This window comes from Parus major, chromosome 4 (assembly GCF_001522545.3).
Source record: "Parus major isolate Abel chromosome 4, Parus_major1.1, whole genome shotgun sequence".
NCBI classification, from domain to species: Eukaryota; Metazoa; Chordata; class Aves; order Passeriformes; family Paridae; genus Parus; species Parus major.
This window is the reverse complement of record NC_031771.1, coordinates 37,193,167-37,211,735: the sequence shown is the minus strand read 5'-3', so window position 1 is coordinate 37,211,735 and position 18,569 is coordinate 37,193,167. Positions and strand designations below refer to the sequence as shown.

Here is an 18,569-nt window from a genome sequence, read left to right as displayed (position 1 = left end):
CAGCAAGGAACAACGGTGTGGAGACCTCACTGTGGAGGCAGGGATATCTACCATCTGCCATAACCAGAAAGTCAAATGTCCCTCTCTGCTGTCCTTGTCCCTGTCATTGCCCATAATCCTAAGGCACCTAGCCCAAAGGTTTGCACTTCTGAGTCCTTAAGTATGCAGTCTTGATGGCTGCTCCTGGCAGTCACTGCCCAGTGGTGTGTGTGCAGTGTGTGCATGGTGGAGACAGCAACAGCAGGCTCCAGGTACATGGCTCATAGGTGGGGTTTGCAGCCCAACCCTTCCAGTGCACAAGCTGCCCTGTAAAGTTCATTACTTAGGTCCTCATTTTCTAAAAACCCAGCTAATAGGAGCTAAAAAGGCTGTAGTGCTATGGCTCTGCTCCTGATGTGCATCCTCTGGTAGAGAGGTTTCATCAGCAAGTGGTGCAGCCCATCTGTGCTGAGACTGCAACTGGAACCACAGCAGGGTGTGCGTGGGTGCCCAGGACAGCCCTTCCTGAAGCACAGCCCTGCTTGCAGCTAAAGTGCCAGTGCTGGTGTACCTTTTGACTTCTGCATGAGGAAAGCCTACATCCTCAGAGGCCCCTGACTCTTGCTTGTCCTCTCACTACTGCTGCTACTTTGCAGCTTCCTGCCAGAGTGACCCTCTTTGGCACTTTCATGGCAACTGGCCTAATTTTACCAGCAACAAGCAGAGGGACAAGAGGAAAGAGATTGAGAGAACTCAAAACAAAAGGCTTCAGGTTTCCCTAAGCAACCAAGCAACCAAAGCATGTATTATTTTAGTGTATGCACAGTCATGTTGGTAAATTTATTTACTGTCTTTGCTTACTTTCACATAGCTGGCAGAACAGGGTTAGGTTTTATGTGCTTATTAGGATGAGAGATAAGAAAAAAGTTGTTAAATGGAAGTACTTGGGATTTCCCGTTCGTTGTCCCCATTCATCATTTCTGTGACAGCTGGGCTAAAAATACTTTGCTAAACATGAGAACCTACAGGCATAGAAGGAAGTTGCTTATAAATGCAAGCTCAGCCATCTCCACACAAAACCACAGGCGTTTATCAAAGCCCCAGCATCAGTGACTGCTCAAAACCCTTCTCTCTTCAAGTACCAGCTACAGTGAACAGGAGTGTCAGAGCCATGGGCTCCTTCCCTACAGCTTAGGAAAGACTATTAAGTAAAGGCCATTTTCTTCATATCCATTCTGCAAAGCACAGCTGAATAATTTGCTTTTTTAAGCATTTACCTGAGACCCTACTTGATGCCCAGAGGAAGACAGATGTGACCTGGTGTTCCAGTACACTTTGGGGCTTTGTGTCTCATCTTTGAGCCCTCAAATCACAGAGATGCTGGACAGAATAGCATTTAGTCTTTCAAAAAAAAACAGGAGCAGCAGTCAAAAGGAGGAAGAGAAGAGAAAGGACTAAAATATGGGTGTATATTTACATTCCAAAACATTTTTAAAATTAAAAACTGCAACAGCACGGCTTGAAGGGAAATGCTGACATGAGCACCTATCCTGAAGTTGACCACATTTTCTTCTCTAAGGTCTTTGTGATAAGAAGAGAAAGTAAAAAAGGGGAAGTAATGGAAAAGTGGGAGAAAGACTCTAAAATTAGAATGACATTTTTAGAGGGGAGGATGAGAAATGGGCCAGAAGACTGTTGTGTCAACTAACATGTAGTGGAAAAAGACCCCCAACCTGAAGGAGAATAAATGTCAAAAAGAAGCAGAAGATGAGGGGATTCAATAGAAGAAGGATATTATAGAAAGTAAGTTGTGAGGAAAACAATAGACTAAAGAAACAGTTGAGAGGCTGATGGAGAAAAAAAATCTGAAGATCTTTCAAGAGTTATCATATAGATGTAAGGTATCTGTAGGTACAGAGGGATGTAAATCTACTCAGTGCTCTCTGCAGAAAAGCGTGACCTAACAGCAAGAGTGTACTTCCTCAGCCAAGCAGTGGCCCTAGATATTTTCAGTATGTTACAGGCCATGTTAGATCAAAAAAATATCACTTGATCAAGATCTTCAGTTTACCTGTCAGCAGAGTAATTATAAAGAGAATTCAAGCCAGCCTTGCAAGCTTTCAAGTGCAAGGTTTGGTAACTTTGGACAACAATAGTTTCTTTCTAGGCAATTAATGATTAGTCTATTTTAGCACCTAAAATACAAGCACACCATAAGGATAGAAACAAAAACAAAGTGCTGTGTTAGGGGGAAACAGTGCTTGCAAACTTCTCCAGTAATACTGAAAAGGCCTTGAAAGTCTGAGTCTACCAAAACCAAAAACTGACTTTGCCTGTGCAAAGCGCTAGGTCACTGCTGGCATAAAGTCCTAACCTAAACCTGTCTGGTTTTGGGATTTTTTGCCCCCATAATTCAAAATGCATTATTTCATGAAGATGAATTACAGTGGAAGCAGATGGATGAAGAGGTATGAGCTAAGACTAGGAACAACATGGTAGCAGTATGTGCCACTAGCAGGTGACAAGCCAAGGTGCTTAAGACAGCACCTACTTCCAAGAGATGCTGCTTTGTTTTTTATCTTATAAATGTTGCAAATTCCCACAGCTGACCTTGGCAAACAGCAGCTCTCAGCACAGCTCTGGCAAATCTCCTGGACCCTAAATTTGCTCCAAACCCTTTTCCAGGTGATGGCAGAAGGTTGGAAAAGGACACTTGTGTGCGACATTGTTCACTTAGGCCTTTCCAATCAGCAGCTATCAGTTTTCTTGAAGAATGTGAAAAAAATTCCTTGCTAGAACCCTCTTCTTGGTATGCACCAGGTCCTCCTTTAGCTCATGAGGATGGAGAGGAGAGTAAAAGAGGGACCTGACACCTGTTGCCCTCAGCATCAGGAGGTCCTAATGGGTGTCTCATTTCCTGGAGCCTGGGTGCATCTCAGCTGGGCACTCACATTCAGTGGAGATCATACTTCCCCTGCAACTTCATGTCCAGTCTAAGCCAGAAAAAAATTTTCTCCCTTGCACTCTTAATGGCCCAAAGAGTTTTTATAAAGCATAGGGGAACACAGCGAGTTGTTACAGTGATTGTTTATCTGAGACTTCTGGTTTGCTGTGCAAGGTTTCATAAGTGAGGGAGAGAAACAGAATGTTAAATGAAAATATAAGTATACTCTCTAAAAACCACCGATGAGTGCAAAGAATCCACTTAGAACATATAACCAAATGTTATTTAATATTTTAAAAAGTAACACAATCCAAAATGGATATTTCACACAACACTACATAAACAACATGAACACAATATTACCATATGGAGGGACTTTCAAATATAGACTTACAAAAATCCCTGTCCTTTTTTTTTCCTTTAAATTATTATACTAAGCATGACAAGTAATCATCATTTACAATATGGTACACTGACACAATAAAAACCATGTTACAAATGTGCTGTTATAAATCAGTAACGTTAGGGAAGACATTTCATGAACTGCAATTATTTCATATGAAATACTATACAATATAAACAGAACATCCATCTTGGATGACCTTTACAGCAACCAGAGACCAAGTAATTTTTTAATTTTTTTTTTCAGTGCAAACACATTTATACAAGGCAGTCTTGGCTGCAAAACTCCCTTCTAACATACAGTAAGTCCCACTTGCATTTATTAACTCATTTAAACCTAATGCAACAGCCACATTCAGTCACTCACAGAAAATTACCTGCAGAATTATGATCCCTTTAAACTTAAAATCTCCTCCACACATAAAAGTAACATCTGTGCCAAATACTCCAAGGGCCCTTTCATACTTCTGGGTGGGTATCCTTTGGGTGGCTCTAACCGATATACAACAGGAGGGCAGTGCACCACATGGAAAATCACCCTCCCGAGGTGGGGCACGCTGGCGCTGTCACGGATCCCGGCTGGGTGGCTGTGCATTTCAGCAGGGATTCAGCCCAGGCTGCCCTTCCAGAGCCAGGTGCGTGGCCTTCTGCTCCTTCTCTGCGTTTAGTGTCTCAGGGTGGGGGGAGGAACACGGAAACCCTCAGCTCAGAACTGAGCTTCAATGGAGTTAACGACCCATTCCCATCTCTCTCAGATCCTCGGAGATCAGGGGAGTTATGCCAGATTTACACTTGCATAACTGAAACCAACGTTTAGAGCGCCACTATGAAAGAAGTGTGATAGTCCCGTTTTCTTCTAGCACCAGCTTGGCTTTTGGTGGGTCCACTGCATGTGTCTCATGCAGTAATGATGCACTTTACTTATGCTGGGGGGAACATTTTAGATATATAGCCTTTTTTTTTAAAGAATTTTGTAAAAAATAGAACTTTTCTCTCTAATACTGTACAGTTTTCTTCAGAAGAGCAAAGAGAATTGTAAACTGTGGATATGACACCAGATCAGGAGTGCTATTTGCTTTCTCTGTACAATTTGAACAATTGTGTTGGGAAAAGCACTACAAAATGTATTTGAAAAACAAATTTTTAATTAATATGACTGTGTCTAAAACCACTGCTGCCAGTACTCATATGACTGCAAACTTGTTTTTGGAACTGCTAATCCAAAAGTGTCTGCAGGGCCATAAAGTAGTTTCTTACTTAAACAAACTGAATGCATCAAAAGAATAATTTCAGAATATAAACATTAAACACTTTGGTAACTGTTAAACCTACTTCAGTAACTTTAAAAAAGCAACTAGTTAATAAGTTCCTCTACAGACTCTTAGCCTTTGCTTTTTCCAATGGGCCCAGACAAAAAGTAGGGTCAGTGAACTTTGCCTACCTCACAGGCAAGTGCTTCAAGACCCTCAGGCAAAAAGGTGTGATTCAAGTGCAAAGTGTTATCTGTGTTCATGATGGCCTCTGAATACTGGTTTGCTTGTTCTCTTTCCTAATGAAGACTACTGCTGGCAAGCACTTAGGCCACGGTTTTCATTAAAATATTTGTTTTCCAATACATTTTTTTTTTAAAGTTTTGTGAACGTTGTTTCACATATAACAGTCATTTTACAGTGGTCCTGGGAGTCAAATGGCTAATGATTTCTTCTAAATTTTAACTGAAATATTTAAAATGGCAAAATTAGCTCAACTGATGATTGTATATTAATTTGCATCAGGATAATGGTACTAGGTTTGCTGAAAGGTGTTCATAAATCGGGATTTGTATATAATGCGATCTGCTTAGGTTCAACTGCCACTTTCTTCCTTTGGTTTTTGCAAAAGTCTTTCTTTCTTCCCTCTTGAAAGGTGGCTTGTTGCAGCTGGCTACTTTTCAAAAGCCAGATTAATTTTTCTTGGAAACTTGCCCGCGTTCTTTGAACAATAGGCACATACCTCAAGTAGGGACCCTGATACTGCTCCCAGCAACGTAAATTAAAGGCTGTTGGTAATTTCTGTAGGAGCAAATGTTTTAGATGCACACAATCTAGAGACCAGAGTGCATATCATTAAAGGAAGAGCTGTTTTAACACCCTTGCCTGTTCAGAGAAACCATGACGTACTAATGTTGACAAAGATGGAGGCAGAATAGGGCCCCAAGTATCTGAAGGCTGCCAAGAAAATACCCAGAGTGTCTTCTGTTAAACCCCAAACTGTCAATCATATTTCACAGACTGTAGATGTTTCTAATTTGCTAAATTACAAATACATTTTCAAGTTCTACCAGGCAGAAATTTTAGCAGTAACTGGGGAGAGGATGGAAGGTTTCAGCCTCCCTTTCACTTTTATCCCAATTATGCAGCCTTGTCAAAGTCTTTAAGTGACTCATCTGAAAGCCATCTTTTTAACATTGTAGAAGGAAACTGTGGCAATGGAAACATGATGACTTCATATGCAAGCTTTGACACACAAGAGAACGCCATGACCTAATGCTTCAAAGTTTCTAACCTTGCTTTGTACAATACACTTTTCATGTTGCTGCATTTCATCAAATTCATGGAGGTAGTTATATGTGTAAAAAAAATTACCATAAAAGTAACATGTTGTATTATAATAATACATATTAAGTGTGCAAAATGCCGACAGATTTGTGTTGACCCTTTACAGTTGAACACAACACAGATTCAACCTAATCTAACTCTGTAAACCTTTAAATTGATACATTAGAAGAATGATAGATAAGCAACCACATAATACAAGGCTATGATTTCATCAAAGGATTAGGGTGACATAAAGCACTCAAGCTCCACTCTCGTGGTTTTGTTACCAGAACCTCAAGATGGAATTTTCTTATTTTCCATTGTTGATTTTAAAAGGAAAAAAAAAAAAATCAAGATTAGAACGTTTCTATGTGAAACTTCTGTTTACATTCCATATTCCAAGAGTCACATTAATATTGGTACAATGCCATGTCAACATTAATATGACATTTATGTTGTCTGCTGGTCTCTGGGAACTTTAGGAAATAACATACTATACAGTTTATAGGTATGTACTGTCACATTTTGTTGGAATTACGTCTTCTGTACAACCAGCTGCCTGCACAAATTCTGATTAGCTTGTGACAAACAATTGTTTCCCCAAAGGTGAAACCTGTTTCTGCTCTTCACATTTTAATACTGCCATTAGTACTTCAGATCATCACTGTAAATTTTTTTACCATTTTGACGTTTTTATTTACTGAATTGATACATACTACTGATGCCAGAGCTCCTCTCAGAAACAAAATCACAGTCAGCCACTGCATAGTATATGACAATTCCCCACAAAAACTCTGACTCTACAGTTTGCATGGAATAAGTACGGCTGGAGTTACATATTGAATAAGATGCATCATGCAAAGCATTATATGGTAATTAGAGCACATCTTGGAAGGTATGATAAGGCAGAAGGCTAAAGGCCAAGTGACTTTGATAACCAACCAAAAGCACAATAATTTCCTTTATGTGCACTGAAAGGTCTTATTGCTCCTATGAAATGGAAATCATACACTGAAATCAATGAAAACAGACCTGTGCATTGACTGGGTAATCTTGACAGAACTGGAAATCGATTGTGTCCAAAGTTAGAAAGCTGTTTTAGAAGTAAATGAACTATATCCGATGATGTAACATAAGGCTGAATCGTCAGTAAAGACTTCTGATGACAACAGAGAACATAAGTGAGGCTCAAATGACTTTGTATACAGAGTAATAAATGTCACCAGAACCTGATGAAAATACTGGGTTTCATTATGTACAGTTGGGTTTCATACCTGTGTACGACAAGAACTAGACAGGGCAAATAACCCTTTTCTGTGAAACAATTTGGGCTGTTGCACATTTTAGTATCTTTGTTATTCTTCCACCTATTTGTCTATTCTGATAAAAAAGTCAGTTTGTTGCACTACCAGGTTGCATGAGTAACAGAGCAGAATGTGACCCTGTACCTAAAATTACTCTTGGAGTTTAACTATCTGTAGGATTTACTCTGCAGTAATTAGCACAGTACTAATTACATTGAAGTAACAGTTTAGGGAGAGCAATTAGGATGTACCATGTCTGCAGGACTCAGATTTCTACTGCAAACCAAGTGGACACATTGAACTCTAGAAACTAGACATGTCCATAAAATGCTAAATTGCAAATAACATCCACTGAATAAAAAGGCCAGAAGTTTATAATTCTCTAAATTTTGTTCTCTGATAATCATTACACTGTATGCTATTTTTAATAGCCTAATTTAGGCACTCTATTTAATAAGCTACATAAAATAGATTTATGTCCTTCCACTAGAAAGAAATCAATTCTTCAGGCCATACTTGTCATTTATATCATAAAGGATATTTTTGTTCAAAGAAATTAGTTATCCTGATTCCTATATTAATGGCAAGTTGCAATACCAGAAGTGACACGGGAATTAATTATCTTATTTTAAAATAAGTGAATTATATTGAATACATTTAATATATTTTGTGTCACTCCACAAATTGTGGCTCCATGACAGTTAACATCTTTCCCTTCCCTCCCCACTCCCACTCTATGCAAAGGCCCACCTCCTCACCAGTGACTATGGAAGGTCAAGTAGCAAGTCTCATTAAGTAAACACCTCTCATATTTTTGAAACAAATGGAGGAGCCACCTCCCTTCCCACCCTCCATATCTGGAAAAAAAGCAAATCAAAACAAACCTCAAACCTCCTTTTACTTGCTTAACCAGGTATTTGAAAATTGTGTCACAAAAATGCACAGTGAAAATGACTGATTAGTATTAATTCACATATAGAGCTGAGGTCATGACTTGTCATGTTTGGCATTGTTTTTCCTCATGGTGATCCTGGCTGGTTACTTTCAGCAGTGGCTCAGTTTTCGAAGAAAAAAAATGATGAACTCTGCAGCAGAGTTTAGCCTCTGACCAGGGGCATCACACATCTGTGGCATTTTTTTAAATGAAGTTGGCAACTGCATGGACATTGAAAATGCAGATTACACTTACAGTGTCTAGACTTTCATATATGTGCTCAGTTACAATTAAGTGAAGCAAAAAGTGTACATATTATCCCTACTGCTATTCTGTTGCTACAGAGCCGCAAATGTGAAAAGCAATACCTTGAAATAAATACTTCTTTGTTGCCCCTAGTCTACATAGCAGCACAGTTTAAGTGAACACTAAAACTGTGGTTGAGATGCTTGTTTTATTTTTCCCCAAAGATGTAAACATCAGTCCCAGTGTCGTAAACTTTGCTGTATAGGATGAGACAGACGATCTGAGGCAGGCTGACTATCAGACACTAGTGACAGAAGCTTGCAGGCAGTTACCAGGTTTCTGCAGTTTCTCAGCTTCACTCGTGGGTGGGTCTGCAGTGGCTCGGAAGTTGAACGTGGGTCCTGCGCCACCATGTGCAGGGCTCAGAGCAGGGTTCTGACGTCTGTTGCTTTCAACAATACTTGAAGTGTTGGATGCCAGGCTCTCACGAGTACTGGAATGGAAAAGAAATACATATACACACTCATATATGACATGCCTATATATCTATTGACCAGACAGGAAAGGAGAACAGAGTGTTTTATAATAGGTTTCCTGTGTTTGTATGTAATGTCACGTCAATGAATCATTTCATTTTGACAGTACGCATATGTTCCTCCAAAATGTGTCCCCAGAGGTGCTCAGCAGTCATCACACCGTAACACAGGTATTGCACTAAGCACAGCTGAGACTGTCACACAAACTGCAAGCTGAACCAGTATCAAGCATCTGGATTTTTCACTCAAGGAAATAGCTTCCATCTTGCACTTGGAATGTGCTAGTTTTCCTGACTGGTGCAGTTTTGCATAAAACTAGCTTCATAAAATGAGCTCAGTGACTAGGCAGAGCTAGGACAGCAATCATATAACATAGCATACTCCACTGTCTCCTCTTCTACCTATGTTTTTGTACACAAAATATTAAATAAAAGTTTTACTTTACATTAAATCCTCAACGCCTCTAAGCGCAACACTTCAATTTTGCTTTGCAGCTGAGATGATTGCAACTTACCAAGACAATGAGAAATCTTAACTGGCTGGTCTGTGATCTTACCCTGGACAACAACTAGTGCTGCTATTTCATTCAGAAAATGGACAATGTTCCTTTAGTTCTAGCATATCATTTAACCACAAGAGTGACAGGACACTAAACACTTTTAAAGATTAAGCCTTTTAATGATACATCTAACTATGAATGCAGAGCAGCTTGCATTTTAGTCTACAGCTTTTAAAAAGCTCAGCCATGACATGCTAAGGCTACTTTTACCAGTACTGCTGGTTTTGCTGTCTTTACACTATTAAATCATTTTTCATCTCTAAATAATGTGTGCCTGTTCAGGAACAGATTTGTTTTCAAACATCCATGTGGTCCCCTGGTTATGTATCCTTCATCTGTACCCCTACTTCTTTGTAAAATGACACCACTTGCTATGGAGATGTTTATAGAATACATCTAGAGGACTGAATCCAGTTATCAAATAAGCACTAAAAACAAGGATACTAATGACAAAAGTTTCATAGTCAGTTTAAAGTCAACCTAAATTTACCTGCTACTGAAAGGGGTAGCTCTTGCCTGCCTTGTGTGGATTTGACCCTGCCACATGTTTCTGTTGCTTCCCTGACTAAGCCTTGCAGGCAGCCAGACAGATCAGGGACCGCTCTCAGTTAAATACTAGCCCTAAAAAAAAAAAAAAGATTAGTGCTATCATCAAGGGAAGAGTAGGGATGCACAGCTTTAGATGTGGCAGGGGAGAAATGTGTTGATGCATGGCATAGGGGAGGGAAAAAACTTTTCCTAGTCACAGGGCAGATTTAAATAATCTTAAACTGACTGAGTCTGGAAAATCAATGAGCCTCTTAGGAAAACTCTCATAGATCTTTTAAACTGGTAAAAATGGATGGTGCTGATATTCTTCTGCCAATGATTGTTTTATTTTCCATAGCTCCAAAGAGCTATGATGGGTGACACGCATAGTAAATGATTCCTGTGAGCTGCAATGATGTATGGTGCACTTGTCTTGCTTATTTTTTAACTCCTCTCCCTCTGCTTTTTAATGAAAATAGATCTTAGTTTTCAGAGATGATTTAGTACTGTATTATTCTTTATGGGAACACCAATTTCAGATCTTCAGACATGCTCACCTCTGGTATTACAAACTGACCATTTCAACATGTATACACAAAAATTGCATTGAAAATTTTGCATGCAGAGTAATGCCAAAAATAGCTTTCTTTAGGTAACAAAGGAGCAACAATATTATAAAAGCCCTAAAAATAAAGGAATAAAATTAATCTTGACAGCTAGTATTTACTATATATGACTTGCATAAAAGCAATGCATGAAATATTGAGGCTTTTTTTCCCAATGGTGATTAATATGTTCACACATTTTGCACACAAATACTTTGGAAGTCAAATGACCATTGCAAATCTCTTTAACTGCAGCCATTTCTTTCTGAATTTTTTTACTGTCCTTTTTTCAATTTATCAGACTTTAAAAACATATTTTACTTTTTTATAGTGTGAAATTGGTAATTTGATTCCCCTAACAACATTGCATACTTCAGTTTGAATGGAAAGATACCACCCCACCTCAGGAAGCAGAGTTACATCATCAGTGGAGGTCAGAAGAATATACCTGAGGAACATTACCATATTGCATGACCTGTTCTTATATTCTTCCCATGGCATCTGCTAAAAGACACTGTCACACCTAGCTGAATCTTACCAGATAGATGCTGGATGGCTATTTTGTATTTCCTGGAAAAGGGCTGTGGAGTACATTTTTTATTATAAGGCAAGATAATAATAACATGGTACTTTTTAGCCAAAGTTGCTCATCTGTTTCCTTTTTGATTTAAACAAAGTGGTATAACATCACTAAATCCAGTATGCTCAATACATCCTATTCTCTTGCTAGCTAAGTTTAACATAAAACAGAAATTTCAGCTTTTGTGTAAATAATTAGGGAAGAAAATGTCTATCATTGCATTAATCAGAAACACAAGTTTGATATTCAGCTAGCATACAAAAGAGTAGTCCAAGAACTGATTTTTAATCCAGTTGATAGCTTATCCCAGAGGTGGCTCTCATGCTGTGCTGAGTGAGACAGGCTGAGCAAGAAGCAAACACCACAATATGCTCCCCCACAAAAACTGACTCCAAGTATAGCACTTCAACTACTGGAAGAGATCACATTTAAAAAAGAAGAGTGCAAACAGTTTAATACAACAGTTCTATGTGAGAAAGATGTCAGGCATCTGCAGAACAATCAATAACAGAAAGCCTTCTCAAGCTTCTTTTTTAGAGTGGACTCAGTGTTAGTGGCATGATTTAATCAAATTATTTTTCAGGTTTTCTACTCAGAAAAAATATACATTCTCTAGAAGCCTGCTGTAGTTTGATACATCACTGCAAGCTGCATCAGGCTCACTAATTTCTGTCATGTCATTAACATAAGTGGGAGTAAACATCAAATCCAAAGGAATTTCATCCAGAGTGACAGGACTTAAACTGAAAATGAAATTTAGTCCTGTGTAGAAAAAGGAAATCCTTCACATGCCTTTCTGAGAGCCTTTGCTATAGATGTAAAAAATATATATATACTTCTAAGGAACAAGAACACCATTTACAAGGGAAAATAAAACAGTGACAGAAAAAACCAAAAAAACCCATTTTTTTCACATAGTACAAAAATCAGTCTTGGAGGTTTTATTTTTTAAATACAGGCAATAAATAATTTAAGCTTAAGTAGGCCACTCTAAGAAAACTACTACTGTAGATTATTTCTGTGTTCTTAAGAGTTATTGTTCTGAAGTCTGATGAGTTCCTATGCAGGCCAAACAAAACTGGTCATGCTCCATTCCATCAAGGACCTAGGACTGCCAAAGCTCAAACAGACAAGGAAGAAGGCTGGCGTAAAAGATTCTTAACCTGAAAATGAACTTGTGAATTCTCCAGGGCAGGGAATGCACCAACAACTCTCTCCTCCCTACACTTTTAAGACTTCTAGCGCATTAAGGCTTCCACGATTCCTGATATCCCTGAAATAGTAATTACTAACCAGTACCACCACACATCAACATCTGGACTCTTTTCCCAAGTATCTTAGACAAGGCACCTCTCTCTCAGCAGTGTTAAGTCACACCTGAAGTTCAAACATCCTAAGCACTTTTAACTTGTATGGGGAGTGGCTACTCTAGTCTCACCAGTTTGAAATGATGACTAGATACACTTTCAAAATTTTTGAAGAAAACAAACAAGGAAGCCTGAACACAAAACAGTATAATTTGTTTTCCTTTTCGTCTGAGCCAAAGGTTATGCCACCTGGTCATGCCTAGTCTTTCCATTAGTCTGGCTGATGGTATCTTAGATGGAAATGGAAGAGTATGCAGGAGCTCATCCCTTTTATTCTAAAGCAAATACAAATTTAATTCAGAAAAAAAAGGATACAGGAAGGCTTTCAGCAAACAGAAAATGAACTAACACAGAGTCAATGCTGCAAATGGTCATTGGTTTCTTACTGTATGGTGGGAAACTCACACGTCTGAATAGAGGATTCCAGGGCTATAGAAAAAACAGTCTGAAAATGTGTGCCTTTTTTTAATACAGCCCTACATTCTGTCACCAATATCACACACCCATAAAACCATAAATGGAACTTCCTAGTCTGTAAAGCTGCAATGAATGTGACAGTCCTACCGTGGAGAGTTGAACCCGCTGTCCACAGTAATGCTGCTGCTGTCCATGCTGTCCAGGCGGGCTGAGTGGGTGGCTCTCTGGTTGTTGCTATTTTCTGTTTCCTTCGGGGTGAGAAGAGTAAGATTTTTCTCAAACTTTCGCTGTAGATCCCTTTCCTTTTCTCTCTCTAGGAGCCATTGCATTGTACCAACATCATCCCTGTTTTTTTCTTCCTCGGCATTTTTGTTGGTTCCTTCCTCTGAGTCATCATCATCAGATACGTTGTAGTAGTCAAAAGAGGCCTCCTGGTTCCCGGTTGTCTCTTGCTGTCTCTGAGAAACAGGCATGACTTGTGTGACTGAGGTTACCATCGCTTGTTCAAGTTTCTCACATCTGACGGGCAATGTGTCAGAGGGGGTTTTTTGATGGGGCTTTAGCAGAGGTGTGTTAGACTTATGATAACTATTCACAGAAAGAGTGTTGTGCAGAGGCTTAAAGAGTGTATCCTTGCTGAATATTTCTTTCCTTTTATCAAGGCTGCTTGACTCAGTGCTATGGTGTTGAACCAGCCGCCCATTAGCTATCACCTCTGGAGTTTGGCCAGCGATCACTGAACCACTGCTTGGGCCCTTTGGGGACTCCTCCTTGTGCACCCCAGGCTCCCTAGCAATATGTTGAGACTGTCTTTCTGTGGGAGCCATTTTTTTTAGCCCATCTGTCCCTGTTAGCGTATCATGATCCTCTTTATTCTTTCCCAGTGGTGAGGGAGCTGTAAGCACAGTTTCACTGGATGTGTTGCACTGAAAATAGTCATCAACTGCAGATTTTGTTGTGCAGGAGTTGAGCTCACTATATGATGGCAAATTGTCTGTAGGCTTGCCTTGTTCCAATAGGCTACAAGAACTGGGGGTCTCTACACTGCCACCGGCTATTTCAGGGATGCAAGTCTCTTTGTAGCTTGCAGATGAAATCAGAGCCCTTTGATGACTGAGCGACTGGGATGGCCTTAAGGTACTATCATCAATGTAGGTTTGGCTAGTTGTTTGGTCATCTGGGCTACAACCTTCACCTATATCTTCAGGTGTGCCTAAAGTAGCTGAGCCCAGAGGTCCCTTGGAGTTATCCATGGATCTAGACCTTTCTTTAGCTTTACTGGACCGCTCATTCCTTGATCTTCTATCCTGTGTATGGCTGTGGCTCCGATGGACCTTGGAATGGGAGCTTCCCCTGGAAGGTTCAGGGAAAGGCATTTCAGTTCTTCTTTTGGCCAGTTCACCAGACACATCCCACTCTGGTGTCATGGGAAAGTGAGATTCAATCATGTTAGGATTGCTGTGCATTATATAATTATCTCCCTTGTGTTCTATTATAAAACAGCCTTCCCGTGGGGATCGAGTCAAGGGATCATAGAACTCATACTCCCTTTCAGCAGGTATATCCAAATGAGAACCATCTGATGGGTCTCCTTTGGATACCCGGGTCTTGCTGTGCGACCTCGATTTCCCATGAGATTTTCTGTGGTTCCTACTCTTTTTACTTCGTCCACTGTGGTGAGCTGAAGACCCTGCTTTGCTTCGTTGAGCTTTTTCTTCTTCAAGTTTCTTCATTAGTGCAGTGTGTCTCATGACATTTTCCACAGTCAAGTCTGGATTAATGCGCCTAATAATCTCCATTTCTACCTCTCTAGGTATAGTGGTAGGGGTGTCCTCGTCCCTTAGCGGCCACTCCTCTGGAGGAAACTGGGCAGAGAAATTTGCCAACTGTTTGGTCTTATCCTTCTTAAAACTTAATCGGAATAATTTGAGTCCAAATTTCTTAGACTGCTTTTCTACATCCTTAGGCTTTGTGAGTGTCTCTGATTTATATGAAAAATTGACAGTACTTTTACTTTTCTCAGTAGGTGGGACCTGACACAATGAAGGAGGACAGTATGAGTCTTTACAGTCTTTTGCTGATTTCCTCTGTAGGGTAGATGCATGCATGCTGTGCATGTCTTCTCTGCAACAATGGCAGGAGTCGCAGTGGTTTTTGGGTAGTGTTCGGTCCCTGACACAACCCGAGGTGGAGGGAGTTATAGTTCCTTGTTGTGGAGAGGTACATTGAGACCTGTCAGGTATCCTCTCATCCAAATGGTACCATTTACTGTTAGTTCTTATGAGAGATGGTGTTATAAAGTAAGTCTGTGGGGTTACAATGAAATAACCATCCGGAGTTGGGTATATTTTCCTCTCCCGTACAAGCATGTTCAAAGTATGTCGAAGGATTTCTGGACTGGGTGTTGGAACGCCTAGAAATAACAGTAAACACGTATCAGGAAGTGCATAAAACTGTGTGGGACTCTCTGGTTTCCCCCCTCCCCAACAAAAAGCTAGTTTTTCTAAAGTGCAAGCTGGAATATGCTGAACAAACAACTCCAGTAAAGCATTTTGTTAGGCATTCTCTTCTCTGTTTATTTCTCCACTTATCTCCTATACTTCAGACATATCAATTATTAATTAAATAGCAGGCCATTAATAAAGTGCTAAAAAAAATCCCAAGAGAATTTCAAGTCACTCCCAATGCAGGTGACCTTAAGCTACACGATGGAATCACTGAAAATCAGAGTGTCAAGGGAAATATTCTACTTTTATTCTTCTTCCAATGAAGTATTTATATCCAAATTCACCAGAACTATTCTTATAATGCCTTGTCACATATAAAGCAGTAGTTATTTGTTACTTTGGATGCCTAAGCAGTTTTTCCAACAGAATACTACACAGGGAAAAAAAAAAAATAAAAAAAAAATAAAAAAAAAATAAATAAAAAAGCAGGTCCTCAAACTGTCCCTTTATCACAAACCTGATTTAACTGATTTGCTCTCCCATTAAAATATGTTTCCACTACATCAGCTGCTCCAAAACAGAGACATCCTGAATGATACAGTTCATCTTACCCAGAAAGTTTTTTCCATTAGGCTGGAAGTTACAGATTTTGCTCACAAAAATTTGCTTCTCAGAGTTCCTTGTCCTTTAGGTGAGATGTAAAGGACACTAAGTGCATATATGGCATACTGAGAGGGACAAGTATGACCACCCTGCATCAATGGCATATGGTAGACTTGGCATTGTGAGCCAGATCCTTCCCATTACCAGTGCACCTGCTGGATTCAGTGGTGCTTGACCAAGTCTTCAGTACTTTACTTGATAAAACACTAAGGTGGCATGCTGTGTATAGAAGTAAGTTCCGTCTAGAGCTAAGGAAAAACAACGCTGTTAATTTAGTTCACAAATTAGTTTTAAAAAGTCTGTTTATGCTGAATAAAAAATTAAAATACTTCCATGTTATCAGTGGAAAAAGCTATCTTCAATCAATACATTTTGTTTCACTAAAATATATTTTAATTCTGAGTACTAGTCTGGTTTACATTTTTAGAACTAGAGACTTTTTTTGCAAAGGCTGGGATGATCTATTTTAAACAGAAAAAGTTATTATTATTTATTCTGGGTCTTAGTTTTAAACAAAAGTAATTTAAAAAAAAGAATCAGAGAGCAACTTAAGTTGGAAGATAACTCATGAATTCATCTGGTCAGCACTCAAACCCTGGCCAATTTAGATGAGGTTGGACAGGACCTTGTCAAGTCAAACTCAGTCTTGAAGAATAGAATTTCAATGCATGCAAAAACATTTCAGTGAAGCATATGCTTTTTTTACAAAAACACTTCATGGAGAAATCTCAGCTGGGATACCTGCCACAAACACAGTATTTCCAGGAGCACACGGCATCTGGTCACCAACTCTCCTCCAACACGTCAAAGGTTGGAGCGTGCAAGCTCACTGATGTCCTTGTGACAGCAACACCCATTAAAAGCAACAAGAAAAAGAGAATTTGTACTAATTCCTTAACTCATCCTCTTTCTTGCAACTGGGTTGGAGGCAACATATTCTTATGTCTGACTTTGAGTGTTGTTTGAACTTAGTGACAAGACCATACTACTCATATCCATTCCTAAAATCTTAAAATAGAAACAGCAAAGGGTTAGGAACAGCATGGACACGAGTGAAAGCGGTTACAACACAGAAAGCACCAAGGAGAAATACACAGGGACATGTGCTGGTTTTGACTGGGGTAGAGTTAATATAGTTCATGCACAGTCCATAGAGCTGAAATATTGGGGCCACTTTGGATGCAGGAAGTGAGAGGTCAATACAGGATATAATTTGAGAGCATAAATGAGAATGAAAATTAGGAAAAAAATATGGAGAATCAGGAGCTTGCATTTCCTCTCCTTTTCATGCAGGTGTCCACAATTTCTGTAATAATCTGAGAGAGAGTAACAAAGACCCTCAGAACCTCTAAATGAGTTAACAAGCCGGAAACAGCAACAGGTGGGAAAAGATGAAATCCTGAGAACTGGGGGAAAAAATGGACTATTTATCCTTAGCCCAGAATTCTGAATCTCTCTGGACTGAAGTAAACAATATGTGAGCTTCTTCTCGATTATGAGGAAAAGCAGGCTGTTGTCTGCATGAGCTTTTGATAGCACACAGGAACATCAAGAGTGGTTTCATTCCCTGTAATAACCACTGGTCATCTAACTCTTCATTCCTGCAGTGGAGCTGCTGTATCTGCTTGGCCAATGCCACCCCTTTGACATTATGACTTGCATCATGACAAGACGTGGATGACCGCAAAACTCAAGCACATTTGTTTCTCCATCCTGGTGCTGAATACACCCTTGCAGGGTCTAACCATGGTCCAGCTCAGGTGCACTTGGCTCTGCAGCAGCCAACCTCTTCCTTCCTCTATATGAACAACCTGTCCCATTCACTGCACTTTTCAGAAGCTTACAAGTAAAGACTTCAACATGTACTTACCTTCGTGAGAACCTAGTTCTTCATCCTTATTTTACTAAAAAGACTTTTAACATACTGTTTCAAAAATGCCACAACACAAATAAAAGGGATGAAAGTATTTCTCCTGGGAGCTTAGAGAAATGTTAGGGAAAGAGATTGAAATGGATGTACTGATGTTTAACAGCAATTTAGGCAAAAATCCACTGCAAATACATGGTAAAAATAATAATAATGCTTATTTTTCACCCGGTAAACCATAAGGGCTACAATGTGTTGGGTGAGTGTTTAAACACTGGATGCACAGTAGTTACATTAATTGAGTAACTCCTGTGAATGGAGAATGTGCAGATAAACACCAAGGGAAAAAAATTAGCATGCCAGGCAGTCAATGATGCTGTAAAGTTAATTGTGTCAGCCTTCTCTCTGGAGTTGAAGCCTATCATTTTTATCACTCCCAGCATACAGTCCGTGCTGTGGTTCACTAAGCTAGCAGTGATGACAGCAGATACAGATCTTGGAAGCTCAGCACTGTCAGCTAAGAGTAACTATGGGTTTTATTCCAAGTTCTTTTAGGTACTTACAAAAACAGAAACAGACACAAACTCAGCTTAGGCTTTCCTCTGTGGCCAACAG

The 18,569-nt window shown here is 39.6% G+C and overlaps 1 protein-coding gene across 9 annotated transcripts in view; it reads right to left on the bottom strand.

Moving 5' to 3' along the window:
* Window positions 1–3,192: 3,192 nt before the first annotated feature.
* STOX2 (storkhead box 2) overlaps window positions 3,193–18,569 on the bottom strand; it is a 142,149-nt gene continuing 126,772 nt past the window's right edge. For all 9 annotated transcript variants that reach the window (XM_015624917.2, XM_015624927.3, XM_015624921.3 and 6 more), the window contains 2 exons: window positions 13,125–15,390; window positions 3,193–8,878 (listed from right to left, as the gene is read on the bottom strand). In XM_015624917.2, coding sequence (XP_015480403.1) covers window positions 8,683–8,878; window positions 13,125–15,390 — 2,462 coding nt within the window. In that variant the 3' untranslated portion in view covers window positions 3,193–8,682. The remainder of the gene's footprint in view (window positions 8,879–13,124; window positions 15,391–18,569) is intronic.